The following is a 22,505-nucleotide window of genomic DNA, read 5'->3' on the forward strand; positions in this document are numbered from 1 at the left end:
TTTAGTTACATTTTTGTTTTGTTTTTACTGGTTGTTGTGGTTTTTTTGTAGTTTGGTAGTTTTAATCCCTGACATTTCGCTAGTAACCGTGTCTGGTATTTTCAGAGTTAGGACATGGCATTTTCCCACCTTCACCAAGCCAAACTATTTGCATTCTATCTGACCCCAGAACACCTAGCCATGGTGATCCATGCAATGGTCACCTCTAGACTGGACTTCTGCAACTTGCTCTATGCAGGTCTACCTGCATCCTTGACCTGGAAATTGCATCTGGTCCAGAATGCAGCTGCCTGGATCCTCACAGGAACATCTTATATTTTTCCTATATTTTGGCAGCTGCACTGGCTTCCAGTTGAATTCCAAATCAAGTTTAAAGTATTGATACTCACCGTGGTCTGGGCCAGCCTACCTGTGGGACTGCCTCTCTGCCTATGTCCCCTGTAGAGTTCTCTGATCTGCAAACAGCAACTGGTTGGTAGTAGCTTGCCCCAAGGAAATACATCTGGCCTCAGTCAGGGCCAGGATGTTTTCAGTCCTGGCCCTATTGTGTATTTACTGTGCTAGAGTTAACTGGTGCAATGGCTTTTCAAAACCAGTATTTTCTATCCCAACTGCCACATAGGCTCATCCAAGTCTTAGGCTGCAAGGTGTCCTTAACAAGAATGACAAGTTCAAGCTGACAGAACATGGTAGGTCTGTATTTTTGCTTTTTATCTCCCATGATTTCCAGAATGGAAAAATATGATTATGTTTGAATGGGAATTTCCTGTGAATGTGCTCTGGGTTTTAAATGAAAGGTAACAAAAATCTGAAAAAGCAGGCTAGTTCTTAAGAGAATGACTATATGGTGAACAATCTAGCTCTGATAGACAGTTTTATTTCTGCTATGTTTTTATGAACTACAACTGAATTTGAGGGGACTGACTGGCTGTTTTAGCAAAGAATTATCATATCGCTGTATTTGGATGTTGTGACATAGTTTACTAATTTAACAGGATTAACTTTTGCTTTATATTCCCACTGTCATGATGGTAGTTCATAGTCTGAGGGAAAGTGCTTGCACTTGAAAACTCATACCTTGAATAAATCTGTGTTGGTCTTAATCTAATTACTGTTGTAGGGTGACCAGCAAGCACAGTCCATCTACCCCATTTTTTCCACCCAAGCTGACTCAGTGTCCAGACAACCCTTTGAAAATATTTGCTGCTCTACTCTTAACAATATACCTCTCATTGTCATCTTCAGGCAACAACCAATTCAAGCTTTCACTTCCAGGATCATACGAGAAGCAGCTGAACTTCCCTTGCAAACTAGACTCTGATCAGAATTGTGGGATTCCATTTGTCTTTCACATGGGTAAAGATGTGTGTTCAGAACTGGGTGTGGAGGTAGAGCAAACCATTACAGTCCTTCAGGTGAGAAACATCCAGACAGCCTATTTTAGAATACTTGTAGACTTACTACTTCCTCTTGTACTGACCAGCCCATGAATTAAGATCCTCTTCCCAAACTCTACTCTCTGTGCCTCTGCCTGCAATCAGAGATGGGATTGTTTTCAGTCATGGTACCTTGTTTTGGGATGTCTTCCTGCTTGATGCTTGCCTGGTGCTTATCTTACTGTCCCTTATGCACCAGGCCCAGACTTCTTTCACACAGGCTTTTAACTGTGGAATTTCATTTTTTAGCCAGTTTTGCGGTTTGTTTCTAGCTTGAGGATATTTTATGAATGTCATTTTAGGATGCTGAATATTGTTTTTATGGCTTGTTATATTTTATTATTGATTATTCTTACATTGTAAGTTGCCTTAAGTGGGTTTCTGAAGAGTTACTATATGAAATTCTCTAAATAAATATCATCTTTATTAATGCAGTCTGTTTCTTCCCAGGATGGAGTGAGTCCTGACTTTGAAAAGCACAGCACAGTTCTTGGATCAGGGACTGTTCCATTTCATTCACTTCCTTTGGGAAAGCACGTTGAAATGACTGTTCCATTAGGAAAAGTATATAATTCCAGGTTTTTCCCCCCTACATTATAATGTTTTGGAGGTTATAATATGTATTGTGATGGGAACTCATAATTTATTTATTAAAATGTGGTGTCCCTCCCTCATTTTTCAGTGATTTGTTTCTAGGGATGCCAGCCTCTAGTTGGGACCTGGGGATTCCCTGGAATTACAGCTCATCTCCAGGCAACAGAGATCAGTTCCCCTTGAGAAAAATGACTGTTTAGAAGGTGGATTGTATGGCATTATAACCCAATGAAGTTTCTCAGTTCCCTAAATCCCACCATCTGCACACTCATCCCCAAAGTCTGGAGGTTTTTCCTAACCTGGAGCAGGCAACCCTATTTCCTTCCAAGGAGGCTTATACAAAATGCACATAATTTTTAGACAGTTTTTCTTTTTACTAATAATATGGCATTGTTTATTGGATGTATTATACTTTTTGATTTCCATTGTCCCAGGAGTTGGGATCTCTTTACGTGTCACTAGATGATGACAGCAACAATGGGAGAATGGGAAGGGGAATAATCCTCTCTAGGCCTCTGCTGTTTGTTGCTGTCTCTGCTCCTCAGTAGGAGGGATCCCATCTCCCTCTAGTTCTGCAGTCTAACTTAACACTGATGCTGCTCCTAAAAGACATGACCAAGAAAGATGTGTTCAAATGACAATGAATTCTAAGGCTGCCAGCTTTCAATATCGTACGTTCTAGTACAGAGTCTGGAGGCTAAAGACTGTCATCTTCAAGTGGCAGTGAAGCCCAAAAGCTTCTGACAGGTTGGAGGTGGAGCCCAGAGAAGGAGATTTCAGTCTACTCAGTGTAGATATGTACAACTTGTCATCCCACTCAGCAGAGCACAGAATGTGATCCCATGTATGGCAGCCATGGACTACAAAAACAAAAGGGCCGTGGATTGACTTTGTTTGGCTTGGTGAATCACAAGCTGTGCCTGGCTCATCTAAGGTGTACAGCTATTGCATATTCTTTCAGCTTTCCTGTCCCTAATTTATACTATACAGTACAAGAAAACTCACTCTGGCATACTCACAGATACTTTTCCAATCATGCATACTTAAAGCTGGGGCAAATTCACTAGATCTGTCTGCTGCCCTTTCTTGTATTTTTTGCTGTTATACCCTTTACATTAATGTGAGTAGCCATATTGGACTGAAGCAGCAGAACAAGGTTTGAGCCCAATGGCACCCTTTTTGGTCTTAAAGAAGCCATTGGACTCAAACGTCATACATTTCAAATGGTTGGGTAGCATCTAGAGGCTGGCCGGTGTTCTTATTTTGTCTTTCATTTGCTTTATGGGTAAGATTCTGTGAATTCTGGACAAAAGCAAGGTCCGTGATTCATATGGGTTTGTAGTATAAGTGCCCAAAGGAAGACAAGTTTAATAAACTAAGTAATAGGAGTATTACAGGGTACCTTAGGACATTTGGTTATTTTCCCCTACAGCATCTTTCAGAGTATCTTCTTTTCTCATAGGAACAAAGTATGAATCTACACGTGAAAGCTGAACAAATGTGAGTGAATCTTGGCACCCTTGACAGACTGCTAACAAATTCTTGCAAAGTTTAGCCTGTGCTCTTATGATGGTGTTGGCTGATTGTTGATTGTACTAAAAGGATAATAATGAAGACCTTACAAGCTGCTATTGTTCCAGAGGCATAATGTTTCATTTGATCTACTGGAATTATAGCCATGTGCCATCTAAAAGGCATATTTATTTAGTTGAGAATCTTATGTGGCTAAAGCAGCCCCAGTGCAGAAGAAGCAAGTATGGTGCAGTATAAAAAAGCAATTTAAGAGTTGCAGGATAACATAACAAAGTTTGAGTCCAGTGACATCTGTAAGACCAACAAAAACATATTCAATGTATAAGCTTAGTTCTTGAGATACTATGAAATTAGGTAGAGGGTGAGCATTAAATTAACATACAACATAATAGATAGCACGCTTAGTTTATATGGTTACCATTTGATGGGGTTAATTCCAGGGGGAAACATAGTGAAGGGAATAAATATGTTAAAATTGGAGATTGATGGGTAGATGTAGTCTGTTTCCTCCCATGGAATGGGAATGCTGAGAGTATATAATTGGGACCCTACCATTATACACTATGCTTCTTCTCTCAAGCATGGACACAACCTTACAATATCTTCATCTTTGAAGCAATTGACCATTTAGAGCTATCTTCCATGTCTCCAGATCACAGGAATAAGAAGCCATAAGAAACTAAAATCCTTGTAAAGTCCAGGGGAGTCATGCTGGAGAATGTTCCAGCTGTATATACTATTCCTCAGATTGCATATATGGTTTAAATTCACAGGAATATGTTACTTCTTTAATTCAGTTTTGATAAAGATTCTTGCAATAATGCAAATCAGTTTTGATTTTTAATATTTTATATTACATTTTAAAAAATTTAATACAGAAATATAATAAATAAGCCAGTGTTAATTATGGCTTTGAAATAAAATGAAGACGATACTGACACTTTGATCAAGGCATTTGTTTCCTCGTCAGTACTCAAACTTCTAAGATATGTCCTTTATATATTTCTAAATGAATCTTTTTGAGTGTATATTCATTATTTTTACCCTATAATGTCATTCTATAACCTAGGAAAAGAAATCTTGATGTTCGTCTTGGTTTTGATCTTTGTCAAGAAGAGTGGCAGTTTCTGGATAAGAGGAAGAAAATAGTTTCTCAGGCACTGAGTAAGGTGCTCAAACTGAGAGAGGACACCAGCAAAGATGAGGTATATGATTTTTAGGTTCTGTGACTTCTGTAGAGCTATTTGCAGTTGTGTATACCTCAGTGGAAAGAAAATGATGTGACAGTCTAATATTTAAGAGTAAAATGCACACTGTTAACTTATGAATAATACAATCAAACAGCTGTAGAAGAATTTTAAGAAAACGCAATCATGCCTATAGCACGGGCATGCACAAAACACATGCATGCCTTTCTAAGAGGACTGTGTATATTGCTTTAACATAATTCCATGAGTTTTTGTTTTATCACAGTCAGGCTTGATTTATTTCCCTACGTCGTGCCTGTTCTCTTTTCCTCTTAGGTTCCTGTGGTAGCAGTCTTAGGATCTGGTGGAGGGATTAGAGCACTGACATCATTCTATGGCAGTTTGCTCGGGCTTCAGCAGCTAAATCTTCTGGATGCTGTCATATATCTCTGTGGAATTTCTGGCTCTACTTGGTATGTAATATTGGGATTTCTAGCTGACTGTAAACTCAGTGGCTTGTCAAGAACCTGTGAGTTAATTATTCTACCTGTATGCCCTGTGGCAGAATCCTCCTTGTTTTAACTCTATAGAATTTTAGACTTTAGATGGAGTCACTCAGCACCTGAGGTCCAAGACTCAAGTGATCTCTGCATGTTACTAGGATTGTCCAGGCATTATTTTATTGACAAAAGGTAGGGAACATTTTAAGACCTATCTGCCCAAAACATGGTTTTCTCCGGTCAGCTGATAAATTGATGGAAATTTAGAAGCCCTAAATTCCCAGGTCTCCTGTAACATGATTTCTTCTATACATTTATAAGAAAAAGAAGAGTTGGTTTTTATATCCCATTTTTCACTACCTGATGGGGGTTGCGAAGCGGCTTACAATCACCTACCCTTCCTCTCCCCACAATAGACAGTCTGTGAGGTAGGTGGAACTGAGCGAGCTCTGAGAGAAACTACTTTGTGAGAACTGTTCTAGCAGAAGTCTGACTAGTCCAAGGTCATGCAGCTGGCTGCATGTGGAGGAGCGGGGATCAAACCCGGCTCTCTAGTTAGAGGCCCCCATTCTTAACCATGTATCAAGCTGACTTTAAAAGAGAGAGTGGGGTGTTTCTTGAGAATTAAAATAGCATTCTGTTCTAATATCTGATGAAATAGGTAATTGCCTATGAAATTTCATGCTCTTTCTATACGTCTTAAATGTGCAACTGGATTTTTAAAAGTTTTAAAGCAGGATATTCAGTTTCTTTTATTTAAAAAAACATTTGTAGCAGCCCTTTCTGATCAGTTTAGGACCCTCAGGCCATCAAATTGTTAAAAAGACAGTTTCAAGTAGTATGTATGGTAACAAGCAATTAAAACAAACAAGAAGGAGGGCAAATAATGGAACCCTAGATGAAACAGAAGCATCTTCACTCATGGGCAGTAGACAGAGTTAGAGGAAAATAACCAAATCTCCCCGAGGAAAGAATTCCATTTTTTGCGCCACAGCCAGTAAGTACCTTTCTCAGGTTCTTAACCATCTTGCCTCAGATGACAGGTGCACCTGAAGGAAGGCCCTTGGGGATGTTTGTAATGTTTGGATAGATTTATATGGGAGTAGGCTGTCCTTAAGGTATGCAGGTCCTAAGCTGTATAGAACTGTAATGGTCAATATCTGTGCCTCTCACTTATTGCACAATAAAATAAATAGAATAATATTGATAATTTTGCACTTAGGTACTTATCCGTCTTGGATTCAGTGTAATACTCTTTCTTCTTGATGGGAACAAGGAACATGCCATTCAATTATTATTATTATTATTATTATTATTATTATTATTATTATTATTATTATTATTATTATTATTATTATTATTATTATTATTATTATTATTAAATTTATTTCCCACCACTCCCTACAGGCTCGTGACGGGTAACAATAGTGTTAAAATCCCCCATTAAAACCCCCGTTAAAAGACTATAAAAATACCCAATACGGTGGAAAATACCACTCTCCCCTACCCGAACAAGGGCATTGGGGGATGGAGGGTGATGATGACTACTTCAAACCCCCCAGGGGGGCAATGTTCTTCCTTGCCAATCCCAGTCTCAACCATAGACCTGGCGGAAGAGCTCCGTTTTACAAGCCCTGCGGAATGCTGACAGCTCCTGCAGGGCCCGCAGCTCACCCAGGAGCTCATTCCACCAGGTGGGGGCCAGGACAGAGAAAGCCCTGGCCCTGGTTGAGGCTAGGCGCGCTTCTCTGGGGCCGGGAACAATCAGTAGGTTTTCTCCCACAGAGCGTAGAGCCCGGCGGGGCACATGAAATACTTTGAACAATATCCTATTACTCCTCTCAGCTAGCTACAACACTTTGAAGAACTGGGGTAGAACAGAGAATTTTTGGATAAATCAAAGTATAATGTTTATATGGAATACGCGATAGTCTGTTTATCCCCACAGAATGTTGCAGCTATGTCATTTGAGCCGAAGACAAGCTTTCATTTAAATATTATTCAGCTACAGTTAGCAGCAAATTCCATAACTGTCATTCCTGCCTAGATAATCCACATGATATATGTTCTGACTAGCTTGCATGCCAGGTATTTTGTCATAGTGCCAGGCAGTAAAATGCTGTTAGACATTCCATGCCATCAGCTGATAAGCAGGCCTTGTGGAAGTGGCTGGAGCCTGCTTAGTAGGCTTCTGGTCTGCAACTCGTTATGTTCAGGACCAAATCTGGTAAAGTCCTGCCCATATTATCACTTCCAGAATTTTTTTGTCGTCTGTATGTCTAGGATAGAGCTGGTGATGAGTCCTTTTTTCAAGGAAGATGTATCCATAGTGTGTGCGTGTGTCTGTACGCACATAGAAACATACACAACTTGGGACTTAGGGATGTTCAGCCTGGAGAAAAGGAGGTTGAGAGGGGACATGATAGCCCTCTTTAAGTATTTGAAAGGTTGTCACTTGGAGGAGGGCAGGATGCTGTTTCCGTTGGCTGCAGAGGAGAGGACACGCAGTAATGGGTTTAAACTACAAGTACAACGATATAGGCTAGATATCAGGAAAAAAAATTCACAGTCTGAGTAGTTCAGCAGTGGAATAGGCTGCCTAAGGAGGTGGTGAACTCCACCTCACTGGAAGTCTTCAAGCAAAGGCTGGATACACACTTTTCTTGGATGCTTTAGGATGCTTAGGGCTGATCCTGCGTAGAGCAGGGGGTTGGACTAGATGGCCTGAATGGCCCCTTCCAACTCTATGATTCTATGATTCTACAAACATGCAAATGTCTCTCTCACTTTCATGAATCTGGGCTTAGAGTTTACGAATGGCAGAACTTGTCCTATCACCCCTGAGAAAACTGATGCTGGAAAACCTCATGGGTAAAATACTACATGGTATAGGGGTCTACAGTGAAAAGTGGAAATCCAGAGACAATTTCTTCTCTTCCTCTTTTGGTAGGGAAGCACTGCAGTGTAACCATTTTCTCAGCCAGAGTAACTTACTGGGGTGAATAGCATTATGTCCTCAGGTTTCCCATGATATGCCCTAACTCCTCTGCTGTGTCAGTTTTTTGGAAGAAAAGATCCACGAGCACCTTCTGCTTTTGGTTTGTAGGATCTAAGCCAGGATAATTAATTTAATGCTGAAATGGTGTTATGTTGCTTATATGGCCCATTATGCACGGGCCATAATGCCCACGCTGGCGGTGGCAGCGCTTCGGGGAAAATCCCCGATAATGCTTGCCGCCGCCTACGCGGGCGCATCCCCGCTATGGAAGGCCCGCGTTAAGCAAACATGGGAACTTCCGCAGCTTCCAGGGTACGCCGGGGGCTGGCAGGGCCTGAGGCGGGCTGTCGCTGTGCATAATTGCCAGCGCTGGGTCGGCCCACCCAGCCCCGACCTGCAGTGTCCCTGTAGGGACTCTGCATGCCCCTGTGGGCTGCGTGGAGCCACAGAGCTGGCAGGGGCAACCCCCCCACCCCCACCAGTATGTGTGGAGGTGGACTGGCCCCCCACTCCCCCCAGACCCTCCCCACCTCCCCCCTGCCACTTCAGCTTACCTCGGCCGGCAGTGATATGGCCCTCCTGGCCCCGGCGTAAAAGGTGCGCTCGCTACGCCGGTGCAGCCTAGCATGCCCCGCCCCCGTGCATACACGGGGAACGGCGGGGCTTCATGCCCCACCGCAATGGCACGGTGGCAGCACTGGGTAGCTGCCGCCGTGCATAAAAGGTTGATGCAATAAAAATTAAGTCTCTTAAATTTCTGGTGGAAATTTTTGCAGGTGTTTGTCAACATTGTACCAGGATCCTGAATGGTCATGCAAAGATCTCAGAAAGCCAATCAGTAACGCCAGGGATAAAATATCCAGCAGTAAAGTGGGAGCCTTTTCTTCAGAGCGTCTGAGATATTATTTCCAGGAACTGAATACAATGGAGAATGAGGGACGCAAAGCTTCTTTCACAGATCTGTGGGGGCTCATTATAGAGTATTTCCTACTGCAGAAGGTAAGAAGTTCTAAATGGAATAATATGTTGCTGCTCAGCAAATTTAGTTTCTTTCATAACTGTAACATTCTAGTTACATGCATGTACCTTTTCTACTTACTCTCAGAAAGCAGAGATGTGCTGTGAATCCTCATCATTTTGTAAAAAATTAAGTTGTTTTCTGGGAGAAACAATTAAAATATGTACTCTTATCCTACTTTTCTTTCCAGTGGTTACCTGAAACAGCTTACAAAAATCCAATTTAAATAAACTTAAATAAAACACATTATAAAAAACAAGCAAAAGGTAACATAACTATCAGAGCTGATTTTCACTGGGTAAGTACTCTATGGACAACGCCAGGGGCTGTTAGCCAAAGGCTAAGTAAGGGCCAGTAACCCCTAGAGATAGCCTCTTGCCTTTGGTCCAGCAATAGAGGAGAAAAAACATTCAAAGTGGATCTTACAAGTTAGCAACCATCTTCCTACAACTTTCCCTCATGCTAAGATATTATGCAAATATTTAAGGTATGATTCGGTCACCATTAAGCACAATGAAAAATCTCTTTGGTTTCACTAAGAGGAAGTTAAGCACATGTTCAGGTCTTCCATTGAAATTGATGTTATTTTGTTTAAATTTGTCATGATAATGTCTGTTATATTTATACATTAAGTGTATAGGTCTGTAATTTCTATAAAGATACATCAGGGAAGAAGTGGTAGGAGGGACACTAGTTTTTTAATCTTCATTGATGAACATTTATTTACCATCAGTGGTTCTAGATTTTTTGTTTATCATGCACAAGAAGAAATGGGTGGGAATTTCTCCTTTTACTTTTGCAAACCAATGGACGGTGTACCTATTTCAAGCTAAATGGAGTTTAAGTCATTTGGTGGAAAAAAATTAGGCTAATTTTACTGTCACAACTTTAACTGGCTTGCTACACCATCCTGAGCAGAGTTACACCCTTCTAAGTCCATAGAAGTCTGTGGGCTTAGAATGGTGTAATTCTGCTCAGGATGTCACTGTGAATCACTCTGAATGGTCAGGGCCTTGACAAAAGAGTATTTATTGACTAGATAGTTGTCTGAATGAGCATTTACCTATAGGACAGGGTGAAACAAATGATTTTCTGGTGGCGTGTGTGTATGAATTTCCCAGAAATATCTATTTTAAAGACTGAATGTAAATGAGTTTTTGGAGCTGTAAATTAGCCGAAGTTGAAACTCCTTGAATGCAAGGATACTTAGTGGGGATTTTTTGCCTAATGTAAGAAGTAATTAGCTTCCAAAGTGCTCTGGTGGTGTATTTGTAAGTAAAATCAAATATTAAAGATTAAGGAAGTCTCCTGTGCTCTCTCTTTTACAAGAAACTAAACTCAGAAGAAATCCCGCTGAAGTTCCTCTTCAGCTGGGGAAGTATGGTGCATGCAACAATATTATGTGTGTGATAGTAGTTGTAGTAGAGTTACTTATGAAGTAGAGTACATGATGGTGGCTTGCATGTGCAGAGGAGAGGAGGATATGATTTGACCTGATTCCTCTTCACACCAAAGTGCCTTCTACTTAGGTGTGTTCAGTTTATGATATTCTTCTTTATTCTTCGGCAAACACTTTTGGGGCCAACAGTAGGCTGCTTTGGGAAGATGAAGGTGGGGAAAATTCTGCACCATCAGCTTGTCCTGCAAATTTCTGTCCTGGCTCCTACCCAATCGGTAGTCTGATTGCTAGTTAAGGTTGTTGGATATTCTTCAAGTATTTAAAAGGGTGCCAAATGAAGGATGGAACAGAATTGTTCTCTCTTGCCCCAGAGGGACATATCAGAATGAATGGGATGAAATTAATTCAAAAGAAATTCCATCTAAACATCCAGAAGAAGTTCCTGACAGTTTCTCAGTGGAACAGGCTTCCTCAGGAGGTGGTGGGTTCTCCATTTTTGGAAATTTTAAAACTGAGGCTAGATAGCCATTTGACGGAGAGGCTGATTCTGTGAAGGCAAAGGGGTGGCAGGTTACAGTAGATGAGCAATTGGGATGTGAGTGTCCTGCATAGTGCAGGGTTGTTGGACTAGATGACCCATGAGGTCCCTTCCAACTCTATTATTCTATGATTCTATATTAATATTAGGAAGTGCATGTGTTTGTAATATGGATGAATATTGAATGAGTGTGAGAGAGGCTCTAATTTCACTTCCAAAATGATTCATTTACTAATGCTATTCCCCCCCCCAGGAAGATCCATCAAAGCTGTCTGATCAGCAGGAAGCTGTGAAAGAGGCCCAGAATCCTTATCCCATCTATGCAGCTGTTAATGTGAGGCCCAATGTTAGTGGAGATGACTTTGCAGGTATAATAAGGCAGGTTTTCTTGTCTTGCATATAAAAATCTGTAAGTGGAATGATTATTAAATGTTCTTGAGTGGTGATAATATTCTAGTCCTTTCACACAGAACAGCTGATTTTCTTTGCCCTTGAAAACAACAATTTAAATCAAAGTAAATTAATCAGAACTATTGATTAAGAAACTATGAGTGTGTGTGTGTGTGTGGGGGGGGGTGCTCACTGGTAGTACAGGATAGATCTAGCTGACCCAGGAAACATTTTACATAATTCCCCCCAATTTAACTTGTATTGCTCCCTTTTATGCCATTATGACGGATACCTCTCTATACCCTTCCCCACTGTGAGGAAAATTTTCCCTGCAAAACGAAGCTTCCTATCCCACCCTGTCACTTTTAGAGCTTTTTGGCTTTGCTCAGCCCTGGGTGCATCTGGGAATGAGTAGAGCTGTCTTTCCACTAAAATCAATTTCTGCACTGGAGGCTTTGTGCCAGACTGCAGGCTGGGGTTTTAGTCAGTTCTGAATAAATATCCTAACAGAAAAAGAGAGAACCTGTTCCAGGCTATCAAAATCAGTTAACAATATCTTTTATACAATCTGTATTTTAATGATAAATGAAACAACCAGAATGGATTTCGTTCCGTTTTCAAAGTAGACATTTCATTGGTGGTTCTTTCCTCCTATTATTTTCAAACTTATCCTAGAAGCTTTCAATATTTCAACCAACTCAAAATTTTAATCAAAATTCTCTGCATATAATGCCAGCCTTCAGCTCACAGGTATGGGAGAGCTTTGTCCAGATACCACTCCAACCTCTTCCTGACCCTGCAGGGGAGCCGGAGCCAGATTTCTGCTCCCGTATGGGAGCCAGAGCAGTTCCCAGTGCGGAAACAGTTGAATTGTGGCATTTTTATAAGCCAACAAATAAAAGATTGTATTTACAAAGACGGAAAGGTAGTTGGAATCAAGCTTTTAAAGATACAGTTCAGTTTTTATTCAGTTAGATGCTATGTTCCTTATTTTAACAGAGAGGTTTGTTATTTGTGTTTTCCCTAACTCACCATTAGTTTTCTTAGATCTTTATCTTTGGAGTTCACCTGAAATCCCCTGGTTCTTAGAAAGTGGACATTCTCAGCTTGTGCCACAACTTTCTACCTTCTATTCTGAGGTGGCTGAAACCCTACCTCACACAAACATACCTTAGGAAATTCTCCCAATTTCCCCTTTCTTAGAAGAAGTCCCCTTCCGGTTTGGCTTAATTTGGGAGTAAACACTTGTCTACGCAAATTCTCTTTGTGTCACAACCTAGTTGACTAGACACCGCGTTTTCTGGGTGCTGTCCATCATAGCCATCTTCTTTCTTAATTCAGCAGTGTAGTGTTTCTTCCATTGTGCATTTTTCCTAGTTAATAGTGAATGTTTGGGTGACAACTAAACCAGCCTTTTCACACTGAAGAGAGGTGCATTGAGTAAACATATGACTATATGTTGATGAGTATGTTTACTAGAGTATCTTATTTGGTGATAGTGTGTTTTTTCCCCCTCTCAGAATGGTGTGAGTTCACTCCATATGAAGTTGGATTTCGTAAGTACGGTGCTTTTATCCGAACAGAAGATTTTGACAGTGAGTTCTTCATGGGGCGGCTGATTAAGAAACATCCTGAGCCCAGGATCTGCTACCTGCTAGGTATGAACTGTAACACCCTCACTATGTATTAGGCATAGTTATATACATTCATGAAGTTCATTGTGTGGATTTTCCCTTTTGATGCATCAGTCGTAGCTCTCTGAAATTAGGAAGGGAACCATGTAAACTTGAAGGTTTCCTCTTGCGATTCCGGTGCCTAGGGGAGGGAAAGTACAGCAGAGACAAAGGATCCCTCCTTTAATAACACCTCATAAACACAATTGACCCTGAATGGGGGAGATTCCATCAATAGGAGTCTTTGTAACCTTCAGCATTTTGTCAGGGTGTATGGTCACAATTTTATGTATATAGATTTTTGTCTCATTAAGTCTCAGTGGGAGTAGAAAGAACACCAGCAGTAGCTGCCACTACCTGGTTCACATGAGGCTTGATAAGATGGTTTCAGTAATAATTTCTCCATATTCTGTGACTTCTTGCTGCTGTCAGGAAGTAGAAAGACTGGGGGAAAGTTACAAACTTGGCCTAATGAGGAAGACCCTCCTCCACTCTTCCTGCCAGAATCTTGGGGCAGTAGAAAAAACACCTGCAGGAGCACTGAACACTTTGAATTTGAAAAGAGGGCAAAGGTATTTTTTTAATCACCTTGTTCCTCCTTTCTACATGAATCGCTGAGGTACACTCATGTCTGTTGCCATTATTTGAATTGTGTTTTGTTATGGATTTGCTAAACCAGCCACTTGGGGAATCAGTCTGGTTTAAAAGTAGATTATTACCCTAAAACTAACAAACCATACATTGATTGTTATATTCATAGCTGAGAAGGTATTTTCCTGATGGGCAATGACCATCGGTAGGCTTTTTTATTTTCCATGTGACTTGTTATGGAAGCCATAGCAAGCTATTTGGCCTGTTCAGCACTATCATTTTGAGATATGCTGTTCTTAGTGCACATTCCTAGGAATACCAACCACCAGTGTCTTAACACATCTTTGGCCTAGTAGCTTTCTGTATGCTAACCTCCTACTTCACAGAGCCTTCAAGATTTTCCAAGGAATGGCAAGACTGAGCAAGGCATTTTAACAATCTCTTCCCCAGTCACTGAAAATTATGTGTGATCCTCTGAATAGTTTGTTGGCCATGGATTTGGACAACTTTCAGATTTCACATCAGGTGTACTTCCTTTAGTTGACATTGGGCAAGTCTTGGTTCTTTGTAAGCTCCCTGTAAAATGGGAATAACAATAATGACTGTTCCTTAGATGTTAGATTTACTCAAATAATACAAGAATACCCCTTTCACATTAAAATTCACATTAAATCTTAATAATAATCATAATATATATCTTTCTGCTTGTTATAGGAATGAATTTTGACAGCCTGTGATGAATATTAGAAATGAATCTGTTTATGAGTTGAAGTCTCACTTCAAGACACCAGTGAAGCTCCCATGTGGAGTATTTCTCAAAAGCTTCAGTGCTATGTATAGTAGGCTAGCTCATATATGAATAGCCCAGGCTAGCCTTATCCTGGCAGAATTCAGAAACTAAGCAGGATTGGCTTTGAGCAGTAGCTGGATAGGAGACCACCAAGGAATACATGGAGACAGGCAATGGCAAACCATCCTTGAATAATGTCTCTTGCCTTTAAAATTCTCTGCAGTTGTCATAAATCAGCTGTGACTTGACAGTGAAAACCAACCAACAAAACCCACAAAATAGTATTCTAAGGGGTTATCTTGAAATGGGATATATTTTTTTGGTTTTGAACTTTACTTTTAGAAGGAAGGATTATGTTAAGAATTTTAACAAACCTTTTCCCATGCTTGAGTAGCAGGGTGGTGATATTCCTCGTATTCCTTTGCAAACTTTGAAATTGCATTTATTTCCTCCTGAGTTGTCTGTAATAGGGTCATGTTGCCTCTAATCCCTTTTGCAGCCAATTACACCTGAGGCAGATTGGTAGAATTTGGCAATAGCTTCACAGCCCACAGTTTTAAGGAGGGAAGACCAACTTGTTTCTGAAGCATGCCCTGAAGCATGCCCATTATTTCAAATGAACAGTTTTGGAATAATATTTTGCTTTGAAATTCTACAGAAGGAAGCACATAATTAAAAGTCTGCAGCAAATAGCCACTCATACCTCCTGCATGCGGCTCAGCTGTGATTTGTCAAGAACCAAAAGAATATAAGAATATAACTCATATCTAGATAGTGTGCTTCTGAGTTTGGCTTGAGTAGCCCATGAGATTACATTCAAACCTTCCCTCTTTCTGTAGGAATGTGGGGCAGTGCCTTTGCAGCAAGCCTGGATGATGTCTTTTTGAAGGTGGTTGGTTCAGGATTGAGCTTTCTAGAATCTTTGGGTGATGTTGTCAAAGTTATAGGTACGTATGGAAGGTGTACAACAATATTTTGCATTGTGATGCCTTGGTGGTAGAATCTAGATTTTTAGATATGTGAACTTCATCATCAGATATGTGAACTTTTATTGTGAATAAAATATAAATGTTTGAAATTTATGGAACATTTATGGAAGAAATGTGCATGGGATAGTTGAATTTGTGTACAAAATGAACACTCCTCCACAGCCCTTAGTTAAACCTTAAGCAATTTTAGGATTATAATTTCCATTCCAGGAGGTATTAGCCTTGTTTTCAAAAAGTTCACTTTATCAGAAGTAAATGCAATGTAAAAAATAATTTTCTCCCAAATGAAGAGAGAGATTTGTCATTTTGCCAAGGCCAACCTGGAATCCTGTGTGCAAATTAAATGGTCAAGCCCAGGTGACTTGTATCCTAGTAGCTTATTTTGAATTAACTTATTTTCCCTCTGTATGCATTAAATAAAGCCAGTATGCTGCATTCTATACATTTCTTTCTTAAAAAGGAGACCCTTCTCATCAAGTCCCTGGCCAGTTATGGAGCTCACTGAATGCCTTAAGACTAGTCACTGTTTCCTAATTAACATACTCCACTGGGCTATTATACAGATAAAATAGGGGGATGTAGATATTCTCCACTATCACTGTAATGCCTTCACAGGGGAATGTCTGTCAGGTCCAGCTTTTCCTCCTCCTCCTCTGGAACACATGGAGAGTACTTACTATATTAGGCCATTACAGAGAATGCCCTGTTGCTTTGACTTGAATGTGAGTTTAACTAAGTTGGTGTAGCATGGAGGTCAGCTGATGGGGCTTGATGGCTATGTGTGCCCAACTTTCTCATTGCCCCATAAAGGCCAGTCAGATTGCTAGTACTATGAAAGGAGTGTAGAAAACATTGTTCCCTTCTGCCCTGAAAGATTTCTGTACATGTGAGTGCTGCATTTCTTGTAGACTGGCTTGAATCCCTAATGCACATATTTTACTTTGTCACAGTATATGTATGCTTTCCCCTATTTCAGTGGTTCTCAACCTTCCTAATGTCACGACCCTTTAACACAGTTCCTCATGTTGTGGTGACCCCCAACCATAAAATTATGCTAGTGTTCTTTCACAGAAATTAAACCAAAACTGACCACAGATACATTCTTCATGATTAGACATAAATTGTTTTTTTTTCCTGGGGTTTCTCAGTTTAGTTCTGCCTCTTGTCCCACTGAGCTGCGCTGCCACCTGGAGTGCCTGGCGGGAGACTGTGCTGCGCTGGAGTCACTGCTGGAGCCCTTGGTGGCTGAGCGCTGACACCTGCAGGAGGAGTGGCAACAGTGGCAGTGCCCCCCCCTGGCCAAGCTGCTTGCCCTGCCACGACCCCTGTGAAAGGGTTGTTCGACCCCCAAAGAGATCCCAACCCCCAGGTTGAGAACAACTGCTCTATTTATTACCATACTACAAAGACTTCTTGTTGGCTATTGCAGGTATAGAGTTATAAGTATCAGATCATGTGGTAGCATTACATTTACAGAAGTGCAATTTCTAAATGGTTGTATTTGCTATTAGTCATAGTGTCCTTTTGGGAAAGATGTATAAACTGTGAGTATTCAGATTTGAGCTTCATTCTGAATTCTTATTTTTCATTCAGGGGAGAAATTTCGTCATGAAGTAAAATATCAAATACTGTTATTCCTATGATAACAAGAGAACACAAAATGTAAACAGTGATCTTGCTAGCTTAAAATGACTGATTTTACATATGTTGTGGAAGAACTCAGAGCCAAATGATTTGTGATTATAGATGACAGTAAACGATTCCATTTCCGAGATCCTATGAGGCTGAAGACTCGTCTGGTTATACCAGGTGGACCATTGCTGCAAATCTTCCAGGATTTTTTCAAGTCACGAGTTACAGCTGGGGAAACCTTCAATTTCATGCAGGGCTTGTTCCTCCACAGAGATTACATCAACCTTAATAAATTTGTGGCCTGGAAAGGTAATTAAAGAATTCCGATTAACACTAGAGTTTTCAATCTCTGTATGAAATTCATATGTTAGCAGGAAAATCTCTGTGATTAGATATTAGCAAGGTACAGTACATACACACAAGTCCCCCTCCTTATTACAAGACATTCAATTTCAGTTTATTTTAGATTCCAGCAAAAGCTTGAATTATTACTGTTGTTTCACCTTTGCTAAAATAGTTTTAACCATTTGTTATTTTTCTTCCACCAGGCACCCATTTAGATGCTTTTCCTAATCAGCTAACTCCAATGGAAGAGAACCTTTACCTAGTGGATGGTGGTTTCTCCATCAATTCGGCCTTTCCCTTGGTTCTTCAACCAGAACGAGATGTTGATGTCATTCTGTCATTCAATTACTCTTGGGAAGCACCTTTTGAGGTGAGTGTCAGAGTAGTACACGGTTTACAAGTGACAACACTATGATAGTATATGTTATAATCTTGTATATGCTGAGTTTGTGTGAATGGGCACAACACAGAGGCCCCACATATGCTTATGCACTTTAGAGAATCAGATGGAGGAAGCTGTGATTGTCCCACATCAGCCCCTGGATGTCAGAGGGGCATGGCACTGCCTACTTGTTGCAGAAGCTTAAGCTTGCTACGAGTGTAGTTACCATAAATACTGATGAAAGAGTAGTTTTGTCCACTTGTACCCTAGAGGTGCATTCTCTAGTATTTAGGGTTTGTTGAATGTTTTCTGTTGCAGTGCAGCCTACCTCTTGCTTCTTTCTCACCTTTCTACTAACGCTTGTATTGCGAAGGCTTCTTTGTTTTATTAATGGACTCCAGTTAGTTATTGTAATTTTGTAAAATCCTTTTGTAGTACATTCATTGGAAGCAAACTCAAAAGCATGGATTGGATTATTTCCTGAACTTTGCTACTACTACTACCATACAGTGGCTGTGGGACTAGTCTAGCATTAGTTATTAGTGGTTTGATGTCAAGTGCTTAGGTTCAAAGTCAAACAAGAACCTCAATCAGGTTCAGGAGCACCAGCCCAAGATAATGGTGGGAGAACTTAGTTCACTGCCTCATCCATGAATTGGACAAAGTGAGGGTAGATAGAAAATCTAGGACCTTTGTATCCACCACTTGCACCAGTTATGGTTTAACTATTTCACTCTAGTGTTGTCTGAGTTCAGGCCATTAAGATTCTGAGTTGTGGATACAAATGTTCCAGCTAGTGTTCTCTTCTTGTTCTCCTTCTGATCAGCCAGTGGGAGGCAGGAGTGCTGTGCTGCCATGCTGATAAACTCTGATGTTCCCCCAGCTCCTGCCTGAAGCAGGAGGAGCTTTATTTATTTAATAAAATATTTATATGGATCAATTTCAGTTTCAAAAATATAAAATAAAAACAATAAAAAGGGTAAAAATTGAATTTACCGCTTTGCATAATTTGTATTTTACAGTGTAAATCACCAGGTTATGGTGTGTGTGTGTGGAGAGGACACTGCCAAGTGAGGGAAGTGTATAGGCTGGGAAGATCTTCTTGACTGGTGGGTCTTGGGGGTAGGTGTGTGTGGCACCCGAGCTGTAAATCCTAGCTAGGGGTCCAAGATTACAGCTCCAGGAAGTTAAGTAGATCACTATCTCTGATTTAAATGGATTTAAAGACATTCTTCCCTCAGGTAACCAGTCTGTAGTTCAATCTAATTAGTAAATGGAACTGAATAATGAATGAACAGGTCTAATGGGTAGAACAACTCTGATATCAGTTTGTGCTCGGAGGAATAAGGAACCAAGAGAAGCCTGAAATTGACCGTTTGCGCACTGGGAACTTCACTGCCTCAGCTCCCATACAGGAGCACAATTAGGGGGCAGATGAGGGCCAAATGCTCCCCCATGTGGGTGCAGGAAGAGGTGGGGCAACCTGCCACAACTAAAACTCCAGGCTACAGCCTGGCATGAAACCTCCAGTGCATAAATGGTCATTAATAGGTTGAATGCAAACATTTCCTTGTTCTTTACATCCAAAATTCTCTTGTACTCTCTGTATTCAGGATTTAATTGAAGCTCTTTATTTCTCCCTCGTACTCTGACTACAGGTCCTACAACTGACACAGAAGTACTGCAAAGAACGGGAGATACCATTTCCAGAAATTGTTGTGAACAAAGAAGATGAGGAGAGTCCTAAAGAGAGTTATATGTTTATCAGTGCTGAGAATGCCAGGGCCCCCATAGTTCTGCATTTTCCTCTAGTGAATGACACTTTCTACAAATACAAAGCACCAGGTAATGATGAGTGTTTAAATGTTTTGTTTACTTCTGACAGAATGTTGGATTTGATGAAAGTTTGGGTGGTGTCATTAAGCTGTAGTGTAAAAAGCAGAGGTTAGAAGATGAATTGGGTGTCCTCAAAAACACCTGTTTGAAGGAACAGACTTGGCAAGTCTAAATAGAAAATTACTAGCTTCTTTATGAGCCAGGCTGTACCTACCAACCAGTTCTGTCATATATGCTACAGATTTAATATTTCACTAATTTATATTTAGCTAAAGGGATGTCTTAAAGACACTAGTGTTGTATACTGTGAAACATGCAGTTTTTTTCTTTTCTTTTTTTTACACAAGGCAGGACAGAGCATTCTGTCTCTTGTTCTCTTTTTCTTCTAAACAATATCATTTTTGTGGAACAGTACAGACTTTTTTGGAATTGGGGGGAGTAATTTTGGATTAACTTGTTACCAATTTTAAAGCCAATGTACTCACTAATTATTATTTTTTCTCTCCCCCAACCCAATGGCTGCAGGAAAAGAACGTGAATCGGAAGAGGAGATAGAATTTGGTGATTTTGGAGTTGAAGGAAAAGATTCTCCATACCGAACACTGAATTTTACCTTTGAACCCCATGAGTTTGATAGACTGGTAGAACTGAATTGCTACAATGTACTGAATAATAAGGATGCTATTTTGGAAGCATTAAATTTGGCCTTAAACAGGCGAAAGTTGAAAAATGAGAATAATAGGAGGAGATAGTGCTATCTTGGGTTGCTTCATGAACAAGTCAAGTAGAACTAATTCATCTACAAAATACCTTTTTTAAAATGGAAGTTGAGCCACTATACCCTTTACATTGCACTGAAACCTGAATTTGCATACCAAAGAAACACTTTAACCTGTCTGTAACTGTTTCTGCCTCCAGTACTCAGCAGCAGGCATAGGCTCAAAGGACAAAAATGCCAATAGTCATGCAGTGTTACAAAACTTGTGTTTCAGAAGACAAACAGTGCAATTCTGAGCAAGTCTACTCAGCATTCTATTTAAGATTACTCAGTGGAGATTCCTCCCAGCAAATGTTCTTAGAAATGCACTGAAAGGCTGCATGTCCCTTCAGGGACGATTTCCTCTCTGTATAGGGAATCATTTAAAATACTAGTTCTTGCAGTCAGTAGCTGTGGTGATGTATGTGGAAGTCCCTTGGAAGCTAAATGGGTCTGTCTTCACTTGTTGTCCTTTCTTCAGGGCTGTGTTCAAGAGTGTCCTTATGATATTGTTGTCTGATTCATCCCTTTTCTGCATTATAGCCTCAGATTTCCTGTGAGCACATACAGTTGTCCTTCCCCATCACAGCTGAACCTCGTGTATTTGGAGTGAGGAGAAGGGCTTCCATCTCTGCCTTTCTGCTCTCTCATCAGTATGCAGTTAAAATGAGTGCATCATTATGATATTGTCACAACTGGTGGGAGTGTCTGGGTGATGTCACTTCTGATATGTGACTTCTGGGAGCATGGCAAGGAGGTGTGGCCTGCTGACTTCACTGCTGGGTTTTCTTGAAGCCTAAAGAAAGTTTCAGGGGTTACTCAACAATAAAAAGGTTCAGAAAGTCTGCTCTAGACTCTTTGGCTATCCAGTTCTGTCACCTTAACTACTGTGCTGATGAGATTGTTATCATGTTATGATGCTATAGCACTGTCTCAATTAGTGATTTTTTAAAAAAAGCTTGAAAAAGTTCTCCAGGGGTAGAGGGGGGGAATATGGAGGTCTAAGGGGAAATGTATGTTTGGGTGCTGTGTTGCAATGATACATAAAGAATAATTTCTGTGAGGAAGCAGATACTATCTTGGGAGCCATGCAATTTTGATTCTAGATTAACAGCAATAAATTGCTCTTCCCACTCTCTGCATATAACCTAGCTCAGGAACACCCAAGTGAGACTATTGGCAACCTTATTTTGTATTTGTTTTTACTTATGATATTTATAAATTGTCTTGATGAATGTGAAATCAATATAATGAATGAAAGATACAAATTCTATTGGATCATGGGATGCAGTGAGATATCTTGAAGGAGTCAATGTTTGAAGAAGAAACACTAATGCCATCAAATGAAACGCTGGGTTGAAGACTGATAAATGAGTACTGGTGTTAGTTGGTTTCCTGAAAAGCAATCACCGTGTGTTGGAATTTCTAGGACAGATCTTGATAGCCACAGGAAATTTAAATGTATGTACCTTTTCACTAAACATTTCAAGAAGAAAGTTTTTCAAATAAAATTATTTTTCTAGTCTTCTTGTAATATTGAGCACCAAATACACATTTGTGAGCTAACAGTGTTTGATCTGCACAAGTTGGTTAGAAAACATAGGGTGAAACCTGGTATCCAGTTTTAGCTCTTCCTATGTAAGAACCCCCCCTTCAAGGATCGCTGCCTTGTTGTGGCAAGGGGGCTTGGGTAGTTCAGTGAAGCTATGAGCTATACCGTGCAGGGCCACCCAAGACGGACAGGTCATAGCTGAGAGCTCTGACAAAAGGTGATCCACTGGAGAAGGAAATGGCAAACCACTCCAGTATCTTTGCCATGAAAACTCTATGGACAGTTCCAATAGGCATAACGATATGACGCCGGAAGATGAGCCCCTCAGGTCGGAAGGTGTCCAATGTGCTACTGGGGATGAGCAG

At 40.5% G+C, this 22,505-nt stretch overlaps 1 protein-coding gene across 1 annotated transcript in view; it reads left to right on the plus strand.

The window, feature by feature from the left end:
• The window catches only part of PLA2G4F (phospholipase A2 group IVF), a 35,920-nt gene extending 13,798 nt beyond the window's left edge, over positions 1–22,122 (plus strand). The window contains exons 7-20 of the mRNA XM_077322765.1: positions 623–689; positions 1,246–1,415; positions 1,887–2,000; positions 3,493–3,530; positions 4,633–4,768; positions 5,087–5,223; positions 9,025–9,247; positions 11,457–11,571; positions 13,114–13,251; positions 15,487–15,594; positions 17,383–17,577; positions 17,817–17,983; positions 19,654–19,840; positions 20,357–22,122. Coding sequence (XP_077178880.1) covers positions 623–689; positions 1,246–1,415; positions 1,887–2,000; positions 3,493–3,530; positions 4,633–4,768; positions 5,087–5,223; positions 9,025–9,247; positions 11,457–11,571; positions 13,114–13,251; positions 15,487–15,594; positions 17,383–17,577; positions 17,817–17,983; positions 19,654–19,840; positions 20,357–20,583 — 2,022 coding nt within the window. The 3' untranslated portion in view covers positions 20,584–22,122. The remainder of the gene's footprint in view (positions 1–622; positions 690–1,245; positions 1,416–1,886; positions 2,001–3,492; positions 3,531–4,632; positions 4,769–5,086; positions 5,224–9,024; positions 9,248–11,456; positions 11,572–13,113; positions 13,252–15,486; positions 15,595–17,382; positions 17,578–17,816; positions 17,984–19,653; positions 19,841–20,356) is intronic.
• Positions 22,123–22,505: the final 383 nt, after the last annotated feature.

Source organism: Paroedura picta, chromosome 2 (assembly GCF_049243985.1).
Source record: "Paroedura picta isolate Pp20150507F chromosome 2, Ppicta_v3.0, whole genome shotgun sequence".
NCBI classification, from domain to species: domain Eukaryota; kingdom Metazoa; phylum Chordata; class Lepidosauria; order Squamata; family Gekkonidae; genus Paroedura; species Paroedura picta.